General features: G+C 42.5%; 1 protein-coding gene across 1 annotated transcript in view; it reads left to right on the top strand.

The window, feature by feature from the left end:
- Positions 1-24,772, top strand: part of reln (reelin) — a 297,718-nt gene that overhangs the window by 133,395 nt on the left and 139,551 nt on the right. Inside the window, exons 12-19 of the mRNA XM_068005008.1 lie at positions 3,686-3,837; positions 5,064-5,176; positions 6,835-7,046; positions 8,207-8,335; positions 9,519-9,628; positions 11,783-11,849; positions 14,692-14,925; positions 21,716-21,877. Of these exons, the coding sequence (XP_067861109.1) occupies positions 3,686-3,837; positions 5,064-5,176; positions 6,835-7,046; positions 8,207-8,335; positions 9,519-9,628; positions 11,783-11,849; positions 14,692-14,925; positions 21,716-21,877 (1,179 nt within the window). The remainder of the gene's footprint in view (positions 1-3,685; positions 3,838-5,063; positions 5,177-6,834; positions 7,047-8,206; positions 8,336-9,518; positions 9,629-11,782; positions 11,850-14,691; positions 14,926-21,715; positions 21,878-24,772) is intronic.

Here is a 24,772-nt window from a genome sequence, read left to right as displayed (position 1 = left end):
GGAAAGCTGCACAGCGGGCGGACTGCGTATGCGCAGCATAAGCTGTCAGCTGGAGGAGCCCTATTTAAAGGGGCAGTCCTCCACTGACTGATGCTGCAGAAAATATGCAAAATTACAGCATGGAGCAGCACAGGGGGAAGGCTGCTCCCACATTTAATGATGCCTCACTCCAGGTCTTATTGGATGGGATGAGGTGGAGGGGGAGGACAGAGATCTTCCCCCCGGCGGGCGGGAGGAAGTGGCCTGCTTCTGCCACCAAGAAGGCCTGGCTCGAGGTGACAGAGGAGGTCACCAGCACCACCAACATATTGCGCACCTGCATACAGTGCAGGAGGCGCTTCAATGACCTAAGTAGGTCAGCCGAAGTGAATACACTTACTCATTCCCCTACACTCCGTCTGCCACATCACCGCCCCACATCTCCTTCTGCACTGCCAACACTATTCTATCACGTCACTCCTCACACCCACTCAAAGCTCATTCTCATCTTACCTGCACTTACTCACCTCGCCAGTACTCATCCCACCACTACCACTCAACCCAATCCTCATACAATCTCATGGCTCTATCTCATACTCACCCTCTCATGCATCTCTTTCACGGCCAGCCTCACCCAACCTGCCACTACCTGTGCTGCAGCCACAGGGCATGCATCACATATGTGCAGTAGGAAGCGTAAGGCAAACGTGTCGTGAGCATGAAGGGGATACACAAGGGTGTTTGAGGGTTTGTTATGGTTTTTACTTATATTTAATTTCTGATCAACTCACAATACGTATTATATTGTCACCACTACTGCCACGTCTTTGTGAATCTTGTCTGGTTTGTGCAATAATGCCCTTTCCTGAGGATCACTATGAAGACTCACAACTGATGCCACCCATTGTGTCACTGCAGAGTGGGTGTAGGTGTATTTGCACGCTCTTTTGTGCAGGCGACTGTGAGATGTTGGCAATGTCCCCGGTGGCACCCTGGAAGGATGCGAAGGAGAAGTTGTTGAGGGCAGTGGTGACTTTGACAGCGACAGGTAAGAAGATGGTGCTCGGGCCAGCCAGGAGCAGCTCGGCATGAAGGAGGCTGCAGATGTCCATGACTACATGTCGAGTGATTCTGAGCCTCCATGTGCACTGCTGCTCAGAGAGGTCCAGGAAGCTGAGCCTCGGTCTGTAGACCCTGTGGCGAGGGTAGTGCCTTCTGCGACGCATCTCTCTCTGCCGTTGCCCTCCCTCCTGCTGTGCAGGCGGATGTGTCACAGCACAGTGTTGTGGAGCTCCACATGTCAGAGGTGGACGGCGTGGATGGTGAGGCTGGAGATGCTGTTCGTCCTCCGAAGAGGTCATGACTGCAGCTACGGCGGCCCCCATCCGGAAGATGTACATTTGAGGGAGTCCGCAAGGTAGGTAAATGTGTCTGAACACCAGGGTAAGTGTGCAAGTTTGTGAATTTTATTGTTAGGAGGAGGGTGATGGAGGTCAAACTTTGTCCAAAGTGACAGAGTGGCCTCCTGCAATGAGTGAGGGTCTCCCCCACCACCTGTCAAATGGACCTTTGCAGCTGCCACAGGCTGATGGCTGCAACACGTCCATTTGAACTGGGAGTGTTTCCCCCAGTGTGGGAAACAGTCCCAGTTGACTTGAAAATCCCACCCCTCCTAAAATATCAGGTCAATCAGGTCTGTAAACGACCTGAAGTACCTAGTTAATTACTTCAAGTGGCATCCCGCCGGCGGGAGTCCCACATGCGGGGGCTGCGCGCGCATGTCAGTGCGTCACTGGGGAACCCAGAAGTGGGCAGGTTGGAGCCCGCCCCGGGGATTCCTGATTTTTGGAGCCCCCCGCCACGAACACACCCACTCGGGGGTGCGAAAATCGAGCCCGTAGTGTCATCTACCTGTGTAACTCAACTGACATGCTGAGCCATGATTCTCTGGGATTTCATCCACAATCACCATCTCTAATATGTTGCTGTAGCAACATTATCATCCGCATTTACAAAGCTGTCCATATTCTTGCCCCACCCTACCCCCTGAACTCTTCCAGCTCTATGTCCCAGCTTGCACGTTCTGCCCTTCTGACTATAGCCTACTGTGCATCCCCTTCTCCTCCTTCTGCTCCTCAAGTGATGGCAGCCTTCAGCTGTCTCAGCCTTGACCTCTGGAACTTTGTCCCTTGCTACATCTCTTTCTAATTTTAAAAGCATCCTCACAATCTATCTCTTCAACTGTGCCTTCAATCACTTCCCCCGATTCTTCTTACTTTTTTTAAACCGAGAGTTGTGAGGCTGTGGCATGCACTACAGGTTGAAGCAGAGACCCATGTGAACATTTAAGAATAGGTTAGATAGGAGGTTGAAGGAAAAGGGAATAAAAGGATATGGGATTATGGGCACTGGGCACTGCTTGTGTGGAGGATAGACCCCAACCAGTCCATGTTGGTTCTACTGCATGTTTCTGTCTTGTAATTTCTTTGTAATTCTCCTGTTACTGCTTGTTGATTGCTTCCCCTCTTCTTTTCTTCTGCCTTGTGAAGTGCCGCTGGATATTTGCTACATTAAAGGTGCTATGTAAATGCAAGTTGTTGTTGTAGAAACCAGGCTATAAAGAGAGACATTAGGACTATTGTCCCCAACAAAAAGTTAGTGAATGTCCCTGTTATAGATTTTCTTCACAATTACTTGCATTTATCTTCACTAGATGCTTAGAAATACTGTCTGATTCTAATAGCACTTCATAAGATTGAGTGGATTCCTGTAGATTTTAAAACGCAACAATTTTGACAAATGGGTAATGGATTTTGAATTCTCTAAATTAATCCTAAAGCAATTTGTCTTATCAGAATTAGAATGATTTTTACTCACCAGCTACCCTTGAAGGACCTGAAAGGTACAGTATAAATGCAAGTTCTTTGTTTCTTTATATCTATATCTGATTAATGATCCCACCAGAAACATGAGTCTGTCTTTCTCTTTCAGACACTAACTAGCCTGTGGCCCCATCTTCTCCTACCTTGCCCTTGCTATAAATGCCAATAGTTAATATCACAGTTCAGTCTGGGATTGGTATATGAGCCGTGACCCTGGGATGGGAGTCCAGGATTCCACTGACATAGGCTTTTAAATAGGTCTGTGAAAAGAAAATCTTGCTGTTTTAAACTAGTGACCTGTGCTAATCTGTAAAGATAGACATGTCCCTGTTTTTAGTCTGGACTGAACAGATTTCCAATTAGTGCTTTGTGTCACAATGGGAATCATTAACCCAATCCCTTTTTACCCTGGTATAGTATTTAAAATCTCTTGTTTATACAGGTATTTATTTCTGAAAATCATCAATGTCACTTTGTAGTAAACATTTTCTGTAGAAAGTTTTCCTTTGCTAACTCAAGTGACTTAACAAAGTCACATTCCACAAGTTGTATCCTTTAAACCCCAGATTAACATTTCATATCTTGTCCTGAGGTTAATAAAAATGTGTTTACAATAACATTCCTGGTAATTATTTTTATCAAGCTATACAGTGACAGTTTTATTCATAGTTGAGCTTCTGCAATTTTCAACTCTTAAAACAAGAGTGTGTTTGCTGCTGATGTTTATAAAGTAAAGTGGGATTTAAGTGTTATCGCAACTGTAATTAAAGTGTGAAGCAGAAACAGGCTGTGCTGGTCGTTTATCACATTCTTTCTCTCTACAGCTGGGAAACATCAGGAGCTTTCACTGGCAAAGAGTGCGGTGTAATAGAGTCAGGCTCGTCTCTTGTTTTCCGCAAAGATGGAGACCGGAGTATTTGCACCCCATTTCTGGACACAACAACCGATGGAAACCTCCGATTTTACTTTAGCATGGGTGAGTGAATGGAAAAGACAGGAAACAGCGGAGAGTGAATATATTTGTTTGCTCTGTATGTTCACTTGCTGTGAAATAAAATATAGGAACATAGGAACAGAAGTAGGCCATTCAGTCCCTCGTGCCTGCTCCGCCATTTGATAAGATCATGGCTGATCTGTGATCTAACTCCATATACCTTCCTTAGGCCCATATCCCTTAATACCTTTGGTTGCCAAAAAGCTGTCTATCTCAGATTTAAATTTAGCAATTGAGCTAGTATCAATTGCTGTTTGCGGAAGAGAGTTCCAAACTTCAACAACCCTTTGTGTGTAGAAATGTTTTCTAATCTCGCTCCTGAAAGGTCTGGCTCTAATTTTTAGACTGTGCCCCCTACTCCTAAAATCCCCAACCAGCAGAAATAGTTTCTCTCTATCCACCCTATCTGTTCCCCTTAATATCTTATAATGTTCCCCTTAATATCTTATATCTTAACTGTTGGCACCTGGCCTCATCTAAGAAGTGTTTTCTTGGCCACCTTCAAAAAGATTGAAGAAGCACACATGCAAAAAACATGAATATCCAGTTCAGATCACACGTAAATGAAATAGTCTAAAGCTATGAGAAATATATTGTTACACCCCTGGGTTACACGATTGTATAATTGCACATTGAGGCAGTACGCGCACGCCCCTAAATATAAGTTGGTTAGACCACTTACGGGAATGAATAGCATTGTTTTACCAGAAAGAATATTTAAAGCAAGACCCTAAATTTATAATACCCATTAAACAGCTACGAAATGATGATCAGTTTTTTTTGTTGTTCCTCCTATTTTTCTGGAAATGTCTCCTCTTTCCATCAGGAGCACACAGGAATGGCCACAAATCTTTGAGGCCAATACCTTTCAACTCCCTTTTAGAATTGCATCTGTGCAACAAGATTTGTATTTGATTTAACTTCCAGTTCCAACCTGTTCAGTGTGGTGACAGACATCCAGCAGCCTTGCATTCTGACCCTAATGCTAGCCTATTTTCTTTGAAACTAGACATGCTTATAATGCCAAATTGATGGAGCAATATGACATTGTTTATCTATGAATCAATGCCTAATAAAAATTACAATGAAAAATTAAATTAAATATTGGCTAGTTTATGTTGCCTTTTGTACGCACAGAAGTTATGGAATCAGATGGTTTGCCGGTAGCCATGTTTACACAGGAAATAATATTCATCTCTTTCTATCAGGGGGTGGTTCATGTGACCCAGGGGATTCACATGAAAACGATGTCACGCTTTACGCTATGGTTGAGGGTAGACAAGAGCATGTTTTGGATGTGCTGCCTTTTTCATCCTATAGGGTAAGTAGAATTGCTGCATCTAATTATAATGGCTAACATTAATTAACCAGTGTTTTAAAATTGTTATTCTGGAGACACACGCGCAGTGTATGTTTGAGTACGCATGGATAGTTAAATCCTATCACATCAAACCTTGATGCAAACCTCTTATTTTGACAGGGTTTTTTTTCCAGCTCATTCAATTAAAGTAAGGACAGGATGGGTAGCGTGACATAGTGATGGGGTAGAGGTTCAATCACCAGTTTCTGCTCTGCTAACTTTCCAATAACTACCACATCCTCACAGCAGAGTGGCAGTCAGAGGCCTGTCAGCTGCCCGAGGAAGAAGGAAAATCGAAAAGAGAGTTGTCCGCTATCACTATCTCCTGTCTGCCGCGTAAGAACGACATTGGAAGGAGCCTGGGTGCAGGCAGCAAACTGACCTCTCTATCGCAGGAAGTGTGCGCCCAGGGAGATCAGAAAGGAGAGAAAAACCTGGGGAGAAAATAAGGGGATATCATGCTCTTAAAAAAAATAAAATTCAAGCATATGATAACATGTGTTATCTGATAAGAATAATTACTTTGACAATTCTCATTAATTTGAGATAATAACATTTGAATGTGTATGTGCATATATCCTTTATTATTATTTGAGAACTTCTGAGCAGTCACCTAAGATGAGTGAAGGTAGTAAACTACAAAAATTCAGTCAATGGTTGTTTAACTGTGGCCCTTAATTACGATTGCTGTAAATCAGTCACAGAGTCAGCTGCTGCATTACCCAGCTGGACAGGTAAAATAGTGACTTCATATTCTAAAGGGTTACTCCCTCTCTAATATGATTTAGAGGCAGTAACGTAAAATTCCATTCACATAAAGTCACATATTGAAGACTATTAGGAGTCCCCTTCAGCGAATCAGTCTAAATAAAAACAATTTCCTGCCTAAAGTCACATTACAGAATTATTCAGTCACAGGGTACAATTTATTATTTATATTTCCCCACTTTGCCCCGTTTTTCCTAAAGTGCTTGTTTCCATGAGCCTCTTTGAGCTCAGGAGGGGAGTAAGGTGTGGAATTTTCTTTGTTTTAGCAGTGATGTGCTAAGATCTCCAAAGGAGACGTGCTTCATTGCCAGTAGAATGACTCCTCTGGCATTCAGGCTATTGACGAGAAACTCACCAATTGATGTCTGGTAGATTTGCTGACTGGTCAGTTCTGAGATTTAGGCTTACAACAACAATTGTACAAAGTGAGGATTTCAAACATTATAAGAATAGAAAAAGCTGTAAACACACAGCAGGTCGATCAACATCGGCTCTCTGTTCTCTCCAGAGATGCTGATTGTGTTTCCAACTTTTTCTGGTTTTGTTTCACATTTTCAGCATTTGTGGTACTTTGCTTTTTATCAGTGGCTTTAGGCATTATAATGTTATTTGACACTTGAATATTATTGGCCACTTCTGTATGCATTTGAACCATGGTTAAGCATTAATATCCTCATTAGTCATCAATATTTTTAATAACATATAGTCTTGATCTGAATATCTGAGACATGTGACGATTCATGGCTAATTTCAGTGTATTTAGAGCAGTGGCAATGTTCACTGCACACTTATGGGATTAAGTTAATGAAGTAAAAATGAGGACTACACCTTAACCTATTTGTCATTTGCAGAAACCAGCCCTGGTTTCTGTTGCTATCACTCCAGAACTGCAGACACCAGCCACAAAGTTCTGCTTGAAACAGAAGAGTCACCAAGGACTGAACAGGAATGTGTGGGCTGTAGACTTCTTCCACATTCTACCTGTGATCCCACCATCATCACCTTCTCACTTGATAGAGTTTTCCATCAATATGGGCTGTGGATCACATCAACCAGGCAACAGGTAGCAATATCAATCACCTGGTGAAGTTTCTCATCTTTGACAAGTTGCTTAACAACTTCTAAAATTGTACATAGCTCCCCAGGTGGATGAGTTGGTAAATGTGCTGCCAATTGTGACAGTGAGCTCTGCAGACCAGGACGGTGCTTGGTTTAATCCCTTGATCACTGAATTGAGATTTCTGAATCATTCTTGAGCTGTTTTCCATTTTTAAAAAATTGCACACAACTGAAGTAACAAACTTTTTACCATTTATACAAGTGATAAAAGATCATTATTGCAGTGCATCGTGATTGGTTACTATTCTTTCATTACCGTTGACTATTGAATGTTGAAATAGTTATAGCCTTTAGTTGTGTCATGGTGAAGGGTTCCAAAGATGTCTACACAAATTAAAATCTATTCAGTTTGTGCTTGTTACCCAGTTTGAGTAAGTGTAGCTCCAGATTGTTGTTGAATTCAGAACATCCAGAAGCATCCCCAGAAAAGCATGACAGACCCAAACCTGAGGAATAGAGCTGCGAAATACACAGGTCCGGAAATTCGCCTGGAGCTGCTCTGCCAGCCTAAGGGCGGTGAAGCAGAACCTCCACCCACTCTAGCCCAAAGCCGTGGACCCTGTTTGTAGGGACAGTCATTTGCACAGTTGGGGCAGGCTCCCTGCATGTGTAAGGGCGCCCGCCCCAATCTGCCTTTGTAAGACAGAGGAACCAACAGCTGCTCCCCCTGAAGTCCATCAAGACCTATTGGGTTAAAAGAAAAAGAAGTCTTTGGCCATTCAGAAAAATAACTCATCCCCTTCAATTGCCTTTCCCTTCTAAACGTTTGGAGCTTTTCAGAACGTCTCAGTAGAACTCAAACCAGCTGTCAGCTAGTTCCGCTAAGGCTTTTATAAGAACCCACAGATTTCATAGCCTGAATTCCAAACTCCCATAGCCACACTCATCTCTACTAGATAATTCTTTGATGTGGAGATGCCGGTGATGGACTGGGGTTGACAATTATAGACAATTTTACCTGATGAAGGAGGAAGCCTCCGAAAGCTTGTGAATTTAAAATAAAATTGCTGGACTATAACTTGGTGTTGTAAAATTGTCTACAGATAATTCTTTGTGAAGGAAAGTGATGACGACTGTGATTTTTTTATGTTTCTGTGACATCAGCATAAGTTTGGAGTTTTCGACTAATCATGGCCGATCCTGGTCCCTGCTGCACATGGAGTGTCTGCCTGATCTGTGCACAGGCCCGCACCACCCCCACAACTCCGTCTACTCTTCCGAAAACTATAGTGGGTAAGGATCTAACTGACATTCCGTTATTATCTTTGATAAAAGTGTTTGTATCTTTAAATGATTGCATTCCAGTATAGGATGGCTCAAAGACTGAAAGGTGCTGCTTGTCAAAGAGAACGAAAACGCGACCAAATTGTATTTTTTCTTTTTAAAAAAAATAATGTCTTTAAGGGAATACATAAATATATTTTTGACGGTTACTATACAGCTTAATCACATGAGACCAGTTCCACAACCCCACAGTTCCAGCAGAGTGTTCGGGGTGACCTCACAACCTCAAGTCACCGCCTGTTAAAATTAATGGACAGTTTCCCACGGTGCATTTTGTGTGAGCACGCTGATAACAAAAGGATTGTGGATTCAGCCCACACGGGAGAAAACATTGCCATGGTTGGGGTTGTTAGTGTGCTTGTGCACATGTTGGTAACCACACAGTGTTTGGTGGGTTTGGGTGAGCCAGGATGATATCCTGTAGGATAGGGTAACTGCCCTCTGTGGGGTGCTGGGAGGGGGGGGGTCATACATGTGAGACATGCTAGGTAACCATGTGCCAATTTACAGTAACCGAACGAAAGGAACAGAAAATTCTTGAAATACATAGCAGGTCTGTCAGCCTCTGTGAAAGGCAGGTTAATGTTTTGGGTAGAGACCCTTCACTAGAACTGGAAGAAGGAAGATACCAGGAGCATCCACAGGGCAGACTCATTCAAGGGAGGCGATACTGAGGATGACGTTGCACGCCACAATTTCAGTTTTTATCGCCTTAGCAACCTTAGTTGGATCGTTAGTAATGCCAGAAGAGGCCATGCGCCTAGTGTTTCTAAAGGAAGCCTAAAGCATCACCTTCCATAAATGGTCAAAACAATCACTTGAATTGATGATGGGACCATCGATGAAGACACCGCCTAAGTGGCTATGGGTGCTTAATGCCTGCTGCAGCAGCCATTCTCCTCCCCCTCCCTTCCGCAGCAGCAAGCTCCCAAGTTCAGGCAGAATACTGCCAGGACCCTGTTAAAAAATCTTAAATGAGGCTGACCCCAGAAATTTAGTTGGGGCAGTGTTTGGTCAGCCGGGCAGGCGGACGTCCCGCCCTGCCACACTTCCACAAGCGACACGTCTGAATTGATAAACTTGTCAATGTTAAAGCTATCATTTGATAATATATATATTGTCCTCTGTTCAGGTGGAGTCGGATAACCATTCCGCTACCTTATGCAGCACTCACCACTGGTACCAGGTTTCGCTGGAGCCAAATGGGCCCAGTTACAGGAAATATGTGGGCAATTGACAATGGTTAGTAACATTGTGCTTTTGGCACCAAAAATCAGCACGATTGCAAGTGACTATGTTGTGTTCAGTCACTTATTTCCTTGCATATTTCATTTGGTTTACTTGAATTTCCATGTCTATTTTATTGGGTTACCTGGAAAACTCCAGCTCTGTGAACAGTAACTAATGGTGGGCAGACAGCCCACTCTGAAATCCTACTGCTATGCTGCTGCATGTCACAGCAAACTTTTACAATGAGTTGTTTTTTTTAAAATTGTATCATTATTTATTAAAACTATCATAAAAATCAAGAAAATGGTATCCCCCAATGGCTCACAGGGTAAACTTAGACAAAAGAGCTGAATTCCAGAGGTGAGGTGAGAGTGACTGCCCTTGACATCAAGGCAGCATTTGACCGAGTGTGGCACCAAGTAAAATTGAAGTCAATGGGAATCGGGGGAAAACTCTCCAGTGGCTGGAGTCATACCTAGCACAAAGGAAGATGGTAGTGGTTGTTGGAGGCCAATCATCTCAGCCCCAGGACATTGCTGCAGGAGTTCCTCAGGGCAGTGTCCTAGGCCCAACCATCTTCAGCTGCTTCATCAATGACCTTCCCTCCATCATAAGGTCAGAAATGGGGATGTTCGCTGATGATTGCACGGCGCTCAGTTCCAATCGCAACCCCTCAGATAATGAAGCAGTCCGTGCCCGCATGCAGCCAGACCTGGACAACATCCAGGCTTGGGCTGATAAGTGGCAAGTAACATTTGCACCAGACAACGACCATCTCCAACAAGAGAGAGTCTAACCACCTCCCCTTGACATTCATCGGCATTATCATCGGCGAATCCCCCACCATCAACATCCTGGGGGTCACCATTGACCAGAAACTTAACTGGATCAGCCACATAAGAGCTACAAGAGCGGGTCAGAGGCTGGGTATTCTGCGGTGAGTGACTCACCTCCTGACTCCCCAAAGCCTTTCCACCATCTACAAGGCACAAGTCAGGAATGTGATGGAATACTCTCCACTTGCCAGAATGGGTGCAGCTCCAAAAACACTCAAAAAGCTCAACACCATCCAGGACAAAGCAGCCCGCTTGATTGGCATCCCATCCACCACCCTAAACATTCACACCCTCCACCACAGGCACACCGTAGCTGCAGTGTGTACCATCTACAGGATGCACTGCAGCAACTCGCCAAGGCTTCTTCGACAGCACCTCCCAAACCCACCTAGAAAGACAAGGGCAGCAGGCACATGGGAACAATACCACCTGCACGTTCCCCTCCAAGTCACACACTATCCCGACTTGGAAATATATCGCCGTTCCTTCATCATCGTTGGGTCAAAATCCTGGAATTCCCTACCTAACAGCACTGTGGGAGAACCTTCACCACATGAACTGCAGCGGTTCAAGAAGGCGGCTTATCACCACCTTCTCGAGGGCAATTAGGGATGGGCAATAAAAGCTGGCCTTGCCAGTGATGCCCACATCCCATGAACGAATAAAAAAAAAATGCATCCTTTTGTGTGAGTCTCACCTATACACACCAGGAAGGCCACAAATTTTGATTCCCTGGCCAAACTCAGTCAGGGTATAAGAGTATGTGAGAGTATTTGTGCGAGAATTGGCCTCAGTTTGCATGGGCTGGGAAACAGCTGGTTCTCATTCCTGGTCACTATTCAGAAGCCCCTACCTCAAACCCATGAGCACAGACTTTGGATTTGGACAGGACTGGGCTCAGGCTTCATTCCCTGCACATGGTCTATTAGCCCACCAGCAATCACTGCCAGACACAAATGGTGACCATCAATGTGAAACAGTAGAGAGCCAATGCTGCTAGTGAAACTGTATCACAACTTAGTTGACCCCTTCAGAGGAGGACAGGTAACTGGAGAAAATTGGAGTGAAAAATTAATTGACAGAGAAAAAATTAATAGTGGCAGATATTATTGGTATCATTGTTCACCCTTCCATTGATGAATTTCTCCTGTAGATAGTTTTAACAAAAAAGTCAGTATGAGGACAAAACAGAATATCCAACTTTTTGCTCAATGTAACATGGTTTCCCCATGCCAGTAAGTTCACTCACTTTGCCAATCTTGTAAACTAACTTTAGTCCAAGCTGACATTGCAATAATCTAATCTTTGGTATGCTTTATTCCTCCTGCAGTATATATTGGCCCTGCGTGCTACAAATTGTGCTCTGGTCGAGGTCGATGTACCATTAACGGATGCAAGTAAGACGAAACCTCATTATTTTTTAGTATTTCATCTGAATCTAAATTTGATTTTGTGATATCACCAACAAATTAAAACATTCCTACAGATCTAATTCCGTTGGTAATTAATCTTGTTTCAGTTTCCCCAATCTCTCACCCGCACAACACGTACAAGAAAACAGATTTGTTTATTTAACTGGGACCTGTCTACCAACCCAGCGCAGTGAGCTTTAAGTAAACTTCCTGTAGATAATGTTTTGTTTGATGCAGTTTAATACTAATCATCTTCAATAATTTCACAACCCACATTTCGGTGAGGTTAAATGGTAAAGCAACTGTTGAAACAAGTGGCTGAGCTATATTTCTGCTAATGAATATGTGACAATATATTTGCCATGTAATCTGCTCACACAATTAAATCAAGATGCAAGATGTCATAATAATTGTAAAGCATACGCAGTGTTTGATGAAACATCTGTCCTAGATATTTACTGTGGAGAGTAAAGTGGTTATGAGGGGGGTGCCCCAGGGATTGATCTTTACTTATATATAGAGATAGATATATATAAAGCAAGATCTCCAAGCTTGCAGATACTCAAGTTAGAGGCAAAGCAAATAATGGGGAATATTGCAATCAGATTGAGAAGGGTTCAGATCAATTCGGAAACTGGGCCAGAAATAAAACACGGTCAGTAAAAGTGACCATGAAGCTGCCAGATTGTCATAAAAACCCAACTAGTTCACTAATGTCCTTTAGGGAAGAAAACCAGTCTGGTCTATATGTGATTCCAGTCCCACACCAACGTGTTTGACTCTTAACAGTCCTCTGAAGTGGCCGAGCAAGCCATTCAGTTGTATCAAACCACCAGCAGATCAAAAAGAATGCTCAGCATCACCTTCTCAGGGCAACTAGGGATGGGCAATAAATGCTGACCTTGCCCACAACGCCCACATCCCAAGAATGAGCCAAAATAGAGACTATAGCCCCAAATTTCTGGGAGTCATCTGCACACTCCCACTATAAATTGGACAAGAGTGTGCAAAAAGGTCTACGGATTAGTCCATAACCTGGAAACCCAGATCCCAGCCTGCACTACTAGTATTCACAAGGTCTTGTTTGAGAAGGGACCTCTGCCACCCACACCAAAGGGGCGTGAACGGGGAGGGAGGAGACCCTGAGGCCAGGAGTTTTCTTGTCTTGACCTGAGATCAGACAAGAAGTCAGTGTGCCAGGTGGAAGGAGGCGTATTGGTGTGTTGGCCAGTAGAAGTAGAAACCACCTGGGTCTCTAGGCCTGGGACTTGTCCTGTATACCTGAAGATTTTGGGCAACTCTTTTTTTTTGACCGCCTTGTAAAGAGAGGTGATGGTGGATGACCTTTGCCCTCTTCTGTGCCAGTGATGCTGGTGGGTTGGTGAACAGATAGCAGGTGCAACATTTCCTGCCCCTTTCTTTTGGCAGGTGCCTGAGATGCCCGAATAGTAGCATAGGCACCCACCAATGCTATGCTGATTAGGGAACCACCTCTGACCCTGTTAAGTCCGGCAGGGTCAGTGGTGGAGGTTCCCAGCAGGCACATCCTGGCACTTACATTGGGATGTCAGACCTATGGATTTTGAGCCCTAATTTTTGAAATAGAGCAGTCAGATGGTTTACTAATCAGGAAAGGGATTTGAGAGTTACTGTCAAAAATTCACTACAGCCATACATTGTGCCATCAGCACAGTGAATGACAGCAGTAGAAAAAAGACAGACAAACCAGACACTGGGTTATATTAGGAGAGGAACAGAATTAATATCAAGGCAGTAGTTATACTCCATCCCTAGCGTGCAGCACTGAGCATCTTTTTAGATCTTGCTTTCCTAGAATCACTCATATAAGCAAAAAAAGGTTTCCCTACTTATATTTGCACCGTTGCTGCTCAAGCTAGCAATCTGAGAAAAAATCCCCCCATTACTACATCTGAAAAGGTGCAGCAGAAGGCAAAAAAGACCAATGTTCCCAGAACGATATAAGCAAGCTGGGCTTGTTCTCATTGGAGAAGAGATTTTGAGGTGAGCTAATAGAAGTTTTCAAAATTATGAAAGGTACTGACAATGTTGATCTAAATAAATTCTTCCTATTGATATAGATTGCAAATTACTAGCAGACGTACCCATTCACTTTAATGGGTGGAAAATCATGGGCCGGTGAATGCAGTCATGCAAAGCCTCAGTCATAATTTTTAAAAAAAGGAGTGAGCAGGGAATTTAGGCAGAACTATTCCCCACAAAGGGGAATTAACATTTGGAATAAGTTAGCATTGAAGGGGATTGAAACAAATTAAATACCTAGGCTCAAGAGATAAGTATATAAGTTTCTATAGAAAGAAGGGGCCCAGGGATGGTGTTAAGACCGGAAAGTGGAAATGAGATCCACCAAAAAGTGGCATCGTTGTGAGGTCAAGTGGCCTTTTCCTAGAATGTCTTATGTATATGTATTTCAAACAAGAAGATCAATATTCTCTGTCTCTTACCAATTCTTACAAATCTCAGTCTAGTCCGTAGAACGGTACAAAACTGCTTCTGTTGATTACTAATTCAAAAGCTTCAGATTTAAGAGACCTGAATCAGCTGACAGCACAACCTCTGAAGTTGGGACTGCAATAATTCAAAGCAATCAAGGGAAGCCAAGCACTGTCCAATGTATAGCGCTTATATTGGGAATGCTAATTACTCCAACTTCATTAACCACATCGATCATCCATTGCTTCAAATGTCACATCAAATAATGATAATATACTGTAAAAGATTTATAACCCAGTTATGTTTTCTATCACCTTTTTGATGTGAATCTATCCGCTTTTCTATTTGCTTTCAGATGTGACCCAGGATTCTCGGGTCCTGGTTGTGACATGGCTTCACAAACCTTTCCTACCATCATTTCAGAAAGTTTTAGCAGTTCCCGGCTCTCCTCCTACCACAACTTCCACTCAATCCGTGGTGCAGAACTTGGCTTTGGATGTGGCGTCCTCTCAAGTGGCAAGGCTCTAGTATTTAACAAAGAGGGAAGACGACAACTCATTACTTCTTTCCTTGACAGTACTCTAGCCAGGTAAATAGCAAGAAAGTATTTAATAAAAGGTATGAATTAAAAATGGCTCCTATGGGTCATACGGATGGTGTGCTTTTACTCTGTGAGAATTATTTTTATAACACTTTCCGCAGAATTCTTTTTAGAGAGAGATAAAGATTGTCCGCAGTGGTCAATCTCCTCAGATATTGAATTCCTTTGGGATACAATCCCCATTTATTGTCAAACAGCTGGGAGACACTGCAACAGTGTGGTAAACACTGCACAATCTTTAAAGCCTACCTTATGAGCTTGCTGTAAACCTCGAAGATAGTGGGTCAAGCTAACTGCTTTAGGCTAATATGGAATTTTAACATCACGAGCATTGTTCAATATTTGTTTAAAGACAGAAAATGGCATCTGTAGGATTTCCTTACTGAATAGTCTGTCAATGTAATGTTAAAACAAAAGTTGTTTACTTCACTGAGAGAAAGAAAAGGACAGATTAACATTCTGTTAAGTGCAAGTAGATTTACTTTCGTTGAGCAGTATACAGTGCTGCTATGATAATGGAGAAGGGTTTCCTGATCAGTGATCTCCCCTCACCTTGACATTTTCTACCTGAAATCAAAAGTTTTCTTTTTAGGTGTTTTGTGGCTGAGACAATAAAATGTTTGCGCTAAAGTTAAACAGAACCGGTCAAACCTTACAGAATATGTGGAAAATTGCTTTAAAGCAGGGGTGTCCAACCTTTTGTTTTTGTGGACCATGTAGATGCAAACCACGGAGCCTTGGGGACCACATAAAAAGGTTAAATCAATGTTCCCATTACTTTGTATATATCTCAAGTTGCTAATACTAACAGATCTTGGTGTCTTGATTTAGGATTTATCCACCAGTAAGCAGCAGAGATCAAATCAACCCTTTCCAAGTCTCCAGGTCCACAAAATTTAAGCAGAACAAACCAGCAAATCAGAAATATATCGATGCTAATAGATCTGAATTGTCTGGGCCCTGAAGGCTGGGCTCCAGGACTCACAGCCAATAGGTGGCCCTAGGGCTACAAGTTGGACATCCCTACTTTAAAGTGTTGTCTGTTATGAACTACAAATTACAGCCTAAGAATGGCAAAATCAAGAACAAAATGATCTTCCAAAATTCCCTAGATTCTAGAACGGCCCCAGCGGATTGGAAGGTGGTAAATGGAACCCCGCTATTCAAGAAAGGAGGGAGAGAGAAAACAGGGAACTACAGGCCAGTTAGCCTGACATCGTCAGGAAAATGCTGGAATCCATTATTAAGGAAGTGGTAACAGGGCACTTAGAACATCATAATATGATTAGGCAGAGTCAACATGGTTTTATGAAAGGGAAATTGTGTTTGACAAATCTACTGGAGTTTTTTGAGGATGTAACTAGCAGGGAAGATGAAGGGGAACCAGTGGATGTAGTATATTTGGATTTTCAAAAGACATTCAATAAGGTGCTGCATAAAAGGTTGTTATGCAAGATAAGGGTTCGTGGGGTTGGGGGTAATATATTAGCATGGATAGAGGATTGGTTAACGGAGAGAAAACAGAGAGTAGGGATAAGAGGTCATTTTCAGGTTGGCAGGCTGTAACTAGTGGGGTACCACAAGGATCAGTGCTTGGGCTTCAGCTATTTACAATCTATATTAATGACTTGGATGACGGGACCAAGTGTAATATATCCAAGTTTGCTGATATTACAAAGTAGGTGGGAAAGTAAGCTGTGAGGAGGACACAAAGAGTCTGCAAAGTGATATATACAGGTTAAGTGAATGGGCAAGAAGGTGGCAGATGGAGTATAATGTGGGGAAATGTGAGGTTATTCACTTTGGTAGGAAGAATAGAAAAACAGAATATTTTTTAAATGGTGAGAAACTATTAAATGTTGATGTCCAGAGAGACTTGGGTGTCCTGGTACAAGAAACACAAAGTTAGCATGCAGGTACAGCAAGCAATTAGGAAAGCAAATAGTATGTTGGCCTTTATTGTGGGGGGTTGGAGTACAAGAGTAAGGAAGTCTTACTACAACTGTACAGGGCTTTGGTGAGACCTCACCTAGAGTACAGCGTACAGTTTTGCTCTCCTTATCTAAGGAAGGATATACTTGCCTTAAAGAGGGTGCAACAGAGGTTCACTAGATTAATTCCTGGGATGAGAGGGTTGTGCTATGAGGAGAGGCTGAGTAGAATGGGCCTATATTCTCTGGAGTTTAGAAGAATGAGAGGTGGTCTCATTGAAACATTTAAGATTCTGAGGGGGCTTGACAGGGTAGAGGCTGAGAGGTTGTTTCTCCTGGCTGGAGAGCCTGGAACTAGAGGGCATAATCGCAGGATAAGGGGCCGGCCATTTAAGACTGAGATGAGGAGGTATTTCTTCACTTAGAGGGTTGTGAATCTTTGGAACTCTCAACCCCAGAGGATGGATGCTGAGTCATTGAAGAGATTCAAGGCTGAGATAGATAGATTTTTGGACTCTAGGGAAATCAAGGGATATGGGGATCGGGTGGGAAAGTGGGGTTGAGGTTGATGATCAGCCATGATCTGATTGAATGGCGGAGCAGGCTCGAGCGACCCTATGGCCAACTTCTGCTCCTATTTCTTATGTTTTTATGTTCTTATGATATAGCAGCAACCAATTTCTTCCAATCCAGAGTGTCACTGCATTGAAATTTCTACAGTTGAGGACAAAGAACTAAGGCAATTAAGGCTCATATATGAGATTAATTGATCTGACTACATTTTGTAGTTTGTGATGATGTGACACCATATTGATCTTTCTGCCACAAAATGTAGCACATGGCAGTATTAAATCTATTGAGTAGCTGAATGATGTATCCAGTAGGAACCAATGCATGGATTATTTCCAAAGTCTCATAAATACGAAGATATTTCAGCCAAAAGAAGCATTAGAGACTTTTGCAGCTGAACTAATACCACCCACACATGATACATTCCAAGGCTATGGGGAACCAGCAATTAGGTTTACTGTAATGTGCATGGTATAATTACTACAGAAGGAGCTCCTGCAGTTTCCAGTGGGAAGAACTCAAGAAACTGAGGACTGAGGCCTCGGTGCTCAGTCCAGAACAAAAACTTTGCTTAGAGAGAGCAGGCACATACAGTGTGAGAGAGCTTCTTTACCTCCTAAATCTCCATTCTCTGCCTGTCTGTCAATGGATGAAATTCTTCTTGATGATGCTTAGAGTGATGGTATGATGTCCATTTTAGATCTTATGATCCCTGTCTCTCTTCTGCTCTGAGTATCTTCATAGCTATTTTTATTTTTGTTGATTACCATAACTTAGCAAAGGGATGTCCAAAGGGACCTAGGGGTTCAGGTACATAGATCATTGAAGTGTCATGAACAGCTGCAGAAAATAATCAAGAAGGCAAATGGAATGCTGGTCTTTATATCTAGAGGACTATAGTACAAGGGGGCAGAAGTTATGCTGCAGCTATACGAAACCCTGATTAGACCGCACCTGGAGTACTGTGAGCAGTTCTGGGCACTGCACCTTCGGAAGGACATATTGGCTTTGGAGGGAGTGCAGCGTAGGTTTACTAGAATGATACCCGGACTTCAAGGGTTAAGTTACGAGGAGAAATTACACAAATTGGGGTTGTATTCTCAGGAATTTCGAAGGTTAAGGGGTGATCTGACCGAAGTTTATAAGATATTCAGGGGAACGGATAGGGTGGATAGAGAGAAACTATTTCCGCTGGTTGGGGATTCTAGGAGTAGGGGGCACAGTCTAAAAATTAGAGCCAGACCTTTCAGGAGTGAGATTAGAAAACATTTCTACACACAAAGGGTGGTAGAAGTTTGGAACTCTCTTCCGCAAACGGCAATTGATAATAGCTCAATTGCTAAATTTAAATCTGAGATAGATAGCTTTTTGGCAATCAAAGGTATTAAGGGATACGGGCCAAAGGCGGGTATATGGAGTTAGATCACAGATTAGCCATGATCTTATCAAATGGTGGAGCAGGCACGAGGGGCTGAATGGCCTACTCCTGTTCCTATATTCCTATGTTTCATGTTTATGTTTACTCAGAATAAAAGGACAAAAACAATGAGGAACTTGAAAGAGTTATGAGTATCATGCAAGTGAATGCTGTCACTTTACTTCAAGGAATAATCAATATTGTGATCTGGAAGCTGATGACTCTCCATGTAATCATAGAGGTTGTAAGGGATGTATGAAGACTGTGTCAGACCCACACGTCCCTCAGGTTAGCTTCTCCATAATGTATAATGGTGACGACTTGTCAAATTTTCCCAATTGAAGTTTAAAAAGCACTGCAGAAGGAATGAGACCTTCTCTGAAATATGGTCAGTGAACAATTGTTTTTCCCGATCAGATGGCTATAACAGCCTTGGCTCTCTTAATTAGTTTAAAGACTTTTTAGTGAATTTTCATGCTTATGGAAGTGAGCTGTGTTCGTGCTGGAAAATGGAACTTTCTCATTTTATGCACAAATTTTCGATAGTATTTTTAGAGCAGTCTGTTCTAATCTGTTCTAAATTATCCCTAGAACTCAACTGATGCAAAATCTCTCTATTACAGTAACAGTGAACCATAGCCTGGGAATTGCTGTTTGGCGTTAAGCCTAACACCCAGAGCATTACTGATCGGTAGTATTGAGTGCAGTTTAGCCCTTACTTACCACCTGTTTTCTGAATGCTGCAAAATTGCTGTGGACTGATAATCGGTTCTGAACACTACAGTGCTGAAGATGTGTTACAGTCATTGACCTTGTTATTGCCAGGATAATAGATGTTTAAGAGCTGTGACAAAAATGACAGATTTGTGTCTTTTTTAAGATTATTTTGGATTCTCTGTTGATGGCTACAGCATACACAGGGTTAATGCTAATTTCTGTTAGCTCTTTCTGTGAGGTATATGTTTTGGTCTGGCAGGCCAGAAGTCAGTCAATGTACGTTTGAGTTTTGATTTCTGACAAAGGAGCGATTACTAGGCTAATGTTGATTGGATGTGGTCATTGATATCAATCTGTTGACAATTGGATTATTACAGCGGCAATTCAATCGAAGGGCCAATATCCTGTGCATCTTTTTAAAGTACTGTTTGAATGGTTATAAGAAATACAGTTTATTAATGTCTTCTGTTCAGACAAAACTTCACAGGATCTTGAAGCAGGTTGGTCAAATACCTGACAGAGATCAAAGAGGCAAGTCAGCCGGGGTGGTAATTCTGATTGACAACTGTAAGAAGGGGCAGGATCAATGATTGGTTGTAGTTCTATAATTGGCAGCTCTGTGGTCAGAAGACTCAGATTGGACTTTTATCTGCCGTTATCTGAGCCCAACTAGTCAGTCTACAGTTCAAAGGCAGCATAGGGTCTGGGCTAGTTTGAATCTATGGTAGAGTTTCACCATATAAGGAGGGAAGGGGGGGGTGATTTTAACCCTACCCGCCCGACAGAAACCAGGTGGCTGGGAAGTTAAAATGTCCCAGGTGACATACCTGTTAATTTCCTGCCTGCTCCGCGCCAATCCTAAATTTAAGCAGGTGGCAGAGGCACCCACCTGAAGCCGTCGGAATCCTTCTTTAAATATGCAAATTGGGGTCCAATGACATCAACGGACCCCGACTGAAATTTTAACTCTGGCCTGTGTGGCCACTTGAGTCCAAAACCACCTCTACCAGTGGACGCGAGGATGGCTTAACACCTGCCAGAAACTTCTTTTATGTTGTCAATTTTATCTCTATTTCTCCCATCCAGTATAACCATAACAGATAAGTACAAGTATCCAGAGCTTATGTTCAATTCTTACAATGCACTGATCATACCACACTTGGAATATTGTGTTCAAGTCTGATCATCATGCCATAAAAAAACAGATACCTCTATTGGAGAAGGTACAAGGAAGAACAACAGGACTGATCCAAATGAGAAGAGGATGAGCCATGAGAACAGATTGGAGAAGTTCAAGCTGTGCAGTCTAGAGAGAGAAAGCAGTTAACGTTAAGGGGACATGTATGAAATATTAAATGGTTTCGTAAGGTACACTGCAGAATATTACTGAGGTTGTAAACAGTTGGGTTCAGCCTGAGGCAGTGGCCGGGGAGGGAGTTGGAATCCTTGGCAAGGATGCGGAGTTTGTGATGGTAGTCAAAGACGATGGCTTTGGTCTTCCCAATGTTTAACCGGAGGAAACCTTGGCTCATCCAAAACTGGATATAGGACAAGCAGTCTGACAACACAGAGGCAGTGGAAGTGTCAAAGGAGGTGGTGGAGAGGTAGAGCTGGGCATCGTCAGCATACATGTGGAACCTGAACCCATGTCTGTGGATGATATTGCTGAGGGGCAGCATGTAGATGAGCAAGAGGAAGGGGGGGAGTGGGGGGGGGGATTGATCCTTGGGGACTCCAGAGATAACAGTGTGGAAAGAGGAAAGGGAAGCCATTGCTGGAGATGCTCTTGCAACAATCGGGTAGGTAAGCACTCTGCCACCTCACCACATTGCACACTGGAAACTGTGATGGGTTCACCACATGTACGATTGCAAGTTGAGCCTACTTGTGTGCTGAGATGGGATAGATATGGTTTGCCACTGTGGTATTGAGTTACATTGCCGAGTAAATCATTGAATTCAGAACTCATGTTGGCCTAACATCTTCCGGACCCACTTGTGTCAAGAAAACCCAAGATTCAGAAGCGTTAGACTTTCTGAAGGATTTCCCTGCTGCTCGTGTAACCTCATTTTAACACCGACCTTTAAGAATAGGTTTATTTAAACTAGTAAATATCCTGCCTCACAGTCTTACTATTCTCCAGGTTCCTCCAGTTCACTCTTCGCCTGGGCAGCAAGTATGTTCTAAGCACGTGCAAGCCCCCAGACCAGTCAGGAGAAGGGGTTCTACTGCACTATTCTGCTGACAATGGGATCACTTGGAACTTACTGCAACACTACTCCTACCAGAGTTACCATGAACCACGGTAAGGAAAGTACATGTCACTGTATAGCACTTCTATTATTTTATTGTAATGAACTAAAAGGTTTTCCAGCTTTTAGTATTGTTTCTACTTTTAACTTGTTGCTTGGTATGGGATTTTACCTGTCATTCTCCTGTAAGTCTGAGGTTTTGAAAAAGTGAATAGTTTTCAAGTTGCTTTAATACACTGAAACTCTGTAACTATCTGTTGGTTGACATCCTAATCTTGACTTTCCCAGAGGGCGAGTTTGCCAATTTCAGCCAGAATCAGAATCTAAACATCAATGTTGGTGATATTACGATTCGAAAACCTATTGTGTTCATTTAAACATTCCTCTGCCAGCTCTCAGTTAAAGTCTGGGTTAGATAACCTCCTCCTGAGTGGGCACAAGGCTGTAAAAGGGTCAAGGTTGAGGGACCTGGCTGTAGTTGCCTGTAAGTGTTCATGCTGATGGGGACCTCGTCATGAACTCCATTATTCAATGATATCTTCTAGCACCAGGACATTGAAAAGTATAATTTGAAGAGAGATTATGGAAACTTGTATGATGAATGTGCTCGAAGCCATTAATCACAAGAGTGAATGATACATCTGTTCATGTGGACAATATATTGGGCAACATCTTCAACCTGCCTCAGAGATCACTCTGTCACAGAAAAGTAAGGGTTCTAGTAAAGGTCTCACTTCTCGTTTGCCACCTATAACATTCGCTTCTTTGCTGGAAAGAAGCTGGAAATTCGATTTCTCCTTTCCCAGGAGCAGATGAGGAAAGCTTTATGTAAGAGCATTATTGTAAATTTGAGACACTTCTGTGACTTGAAGAATGATAGTTTACCTCATATTGGGCCAGAAATCGCGCAGAGCGGTGTGGCATGGCTCTCCGCAGCTCCTGCAAATTAAAAGAATGAAAGTACTTACTGCGGGCTCCGCGGCTTCCACCTGCTCGATTTTGAAGTTTTGTGAGGCTGTGCGCTGTCAATTCATCCTCTCAGCAACATAAGCTTATTCATATGAGACAGTCTGTAGGAATGGAAGACACGCCCACAGAATCTGTCAGGAAGAGAAGTCACGCCCACAAGCAGGCAAGCAGACTTCATTCATTTAAAGTTACTATTCTGTATGTCACTGTAAATAAAAATTCAAAATTTTTTTACTAAAAAGCCAAGCAAAAAATTGAATTAAATTAAAAAGACAGAGGTTAAAAGTTTTTAAAAAAGTAACTTTTTAATTTTAAAAAAAAATTTTAATGATCAAAAAATATTACAATAAAGAGTAACGTGACATTCCACATTTTTAAAATTTAAGTTTTAGTTGTTTGGCAGTCATTAAGAGTCATCACACTTTTAAAAAGTAGTGTAGAGCTGGTATTTTTCAGCGTTCCTTTTGATGGTGTCAATAGTTACGATCTAGCTGGGCAGATGGACAAGTTTACGATTTTTCAGTGATTTCAGTGATTGTAGCTTGCAATTCCCATTTAATTCACAGCTGTCAAATCGCTGGCGAACCAATATGAGCAAGTTCACGATTTCTGGGTTTTAGTGCGCACGTACAAATGTGTGAACTTGCTCCTTTGATTCGCCTTCGGAGACAGAGGACACCATTGAGGTACCCCATTGTTTGGTTAGCAATTCCTGAACCAATTATGTTGCTTGAAGTTAATAATTATCCTGTCCAAGGTTCACCAATTACATGGCATTGATATGGGGTTCAGAGCAGTGCAGCAATTGATTATGGAGTTGTGAATAGCTCCACGTGACCTTTGCTTTCAATTAAATTGTTGAATATTGCTGGGAAACTTCAGACCACTGGCCAGTTGCAGCTTTCATCAAAATGGAAGCTCTTGGCTGAGGAGTAAACCTGGTACATAGCACTGGACTTGAACATGTAAAACATCAAGGTGATTGGCATGTTGCATGCTACCCTATGTAGGTCCTTCCAATATGCTGAAGGTAGGGTGCCACATAGGAGACTTGTTGATAAAATGCTATCAAAGGGAGTGTGGCAGCATGGATGGGGAGTTGGTTAAGGAACAAAAAACAGAGAGTAATGGTTAATGGGGTTTATCTTAGGCTGGAGGGATGTAAACAGTGGTGTTCACCAGTGGTCAGTGTTGGAACAGTGCTCTTCTCAATATATTGTTCAGGGGCATAACATCAATGTTTGCGGATTACACAAAAATAATAAATGTGTTAACTGTGAAGAAGACTACAAGTGAGTTCAAGAAGAAATAGACAGGTTAGTAGATTGGGGGGATAGATGTGAGATGAAGTTTAATGAGGAGAAATGTGAAGTGACACGTTTTGGGAGGAAGAATAAGGATAGGACATATACACTGAATGGTAAAACTTTAAAGGAGTAGAGGAACATAGAGACTTGGGGGTTCAGATACACAAATCTTTAAAAGTGGGAGAACAAGTTGATAAAGCTATATATTTTTTAAAAAGCGTTTGGGACGTTAGGTTTTATAAAGAGGGCCATTGAGTACAAAGGCAAATATATGATAAACCTATACTTTGTATAGGTTTATCATTAGTACACTGAAACTCTGTAATTATCCGTTGGTTGACATCCTAATCTCGACTTTCCCAGAGGGCGAGTTTGCCAATTTCAGCCAGAATCAGAATCTAAATATCAATGTTGGTGATATTAGCATTCGAAAACCTATTGTGTTCATATGACATTCCTCTGCCAGCTCTCAGCTGAAGTCTGGGTTGGATAACCTCCTCCTGAGTGGGCACAAGGCTGTAAAAGAATCAAGGTTGAGGGACCTGGTTGTAGTTGCCTGTAAGTGTCATGCTGATGGGGACCTCGTCATGAACTCCATTATTTAATGGTATCTTCTAGCACCAGGACATTGAAAAGTATAATTTGAAGAGAGATTATGGAAACTTGTATGAT

This window comes from Heptranchias perlo, chromosome 24 (genome assembly GCF_035084215.1).
Source record: "Heptranchias perlo isolate sHepPer1 chromosome 24, sHepPer1.hap1, whole genome shotgun sequence".
Taxonomy (NCBI): domain Eukaryota; kingdom Metazoa; phylum Chordata; class Chondrichthyes; order Hexanchiformes; family Hexanchidae; genus Heptranchias; species Heptranchias perlo.
Note: the sequence above shows the minus strand (reverse complement) of the source record. Positions and strands in the feature narration are given on the sequence as shown.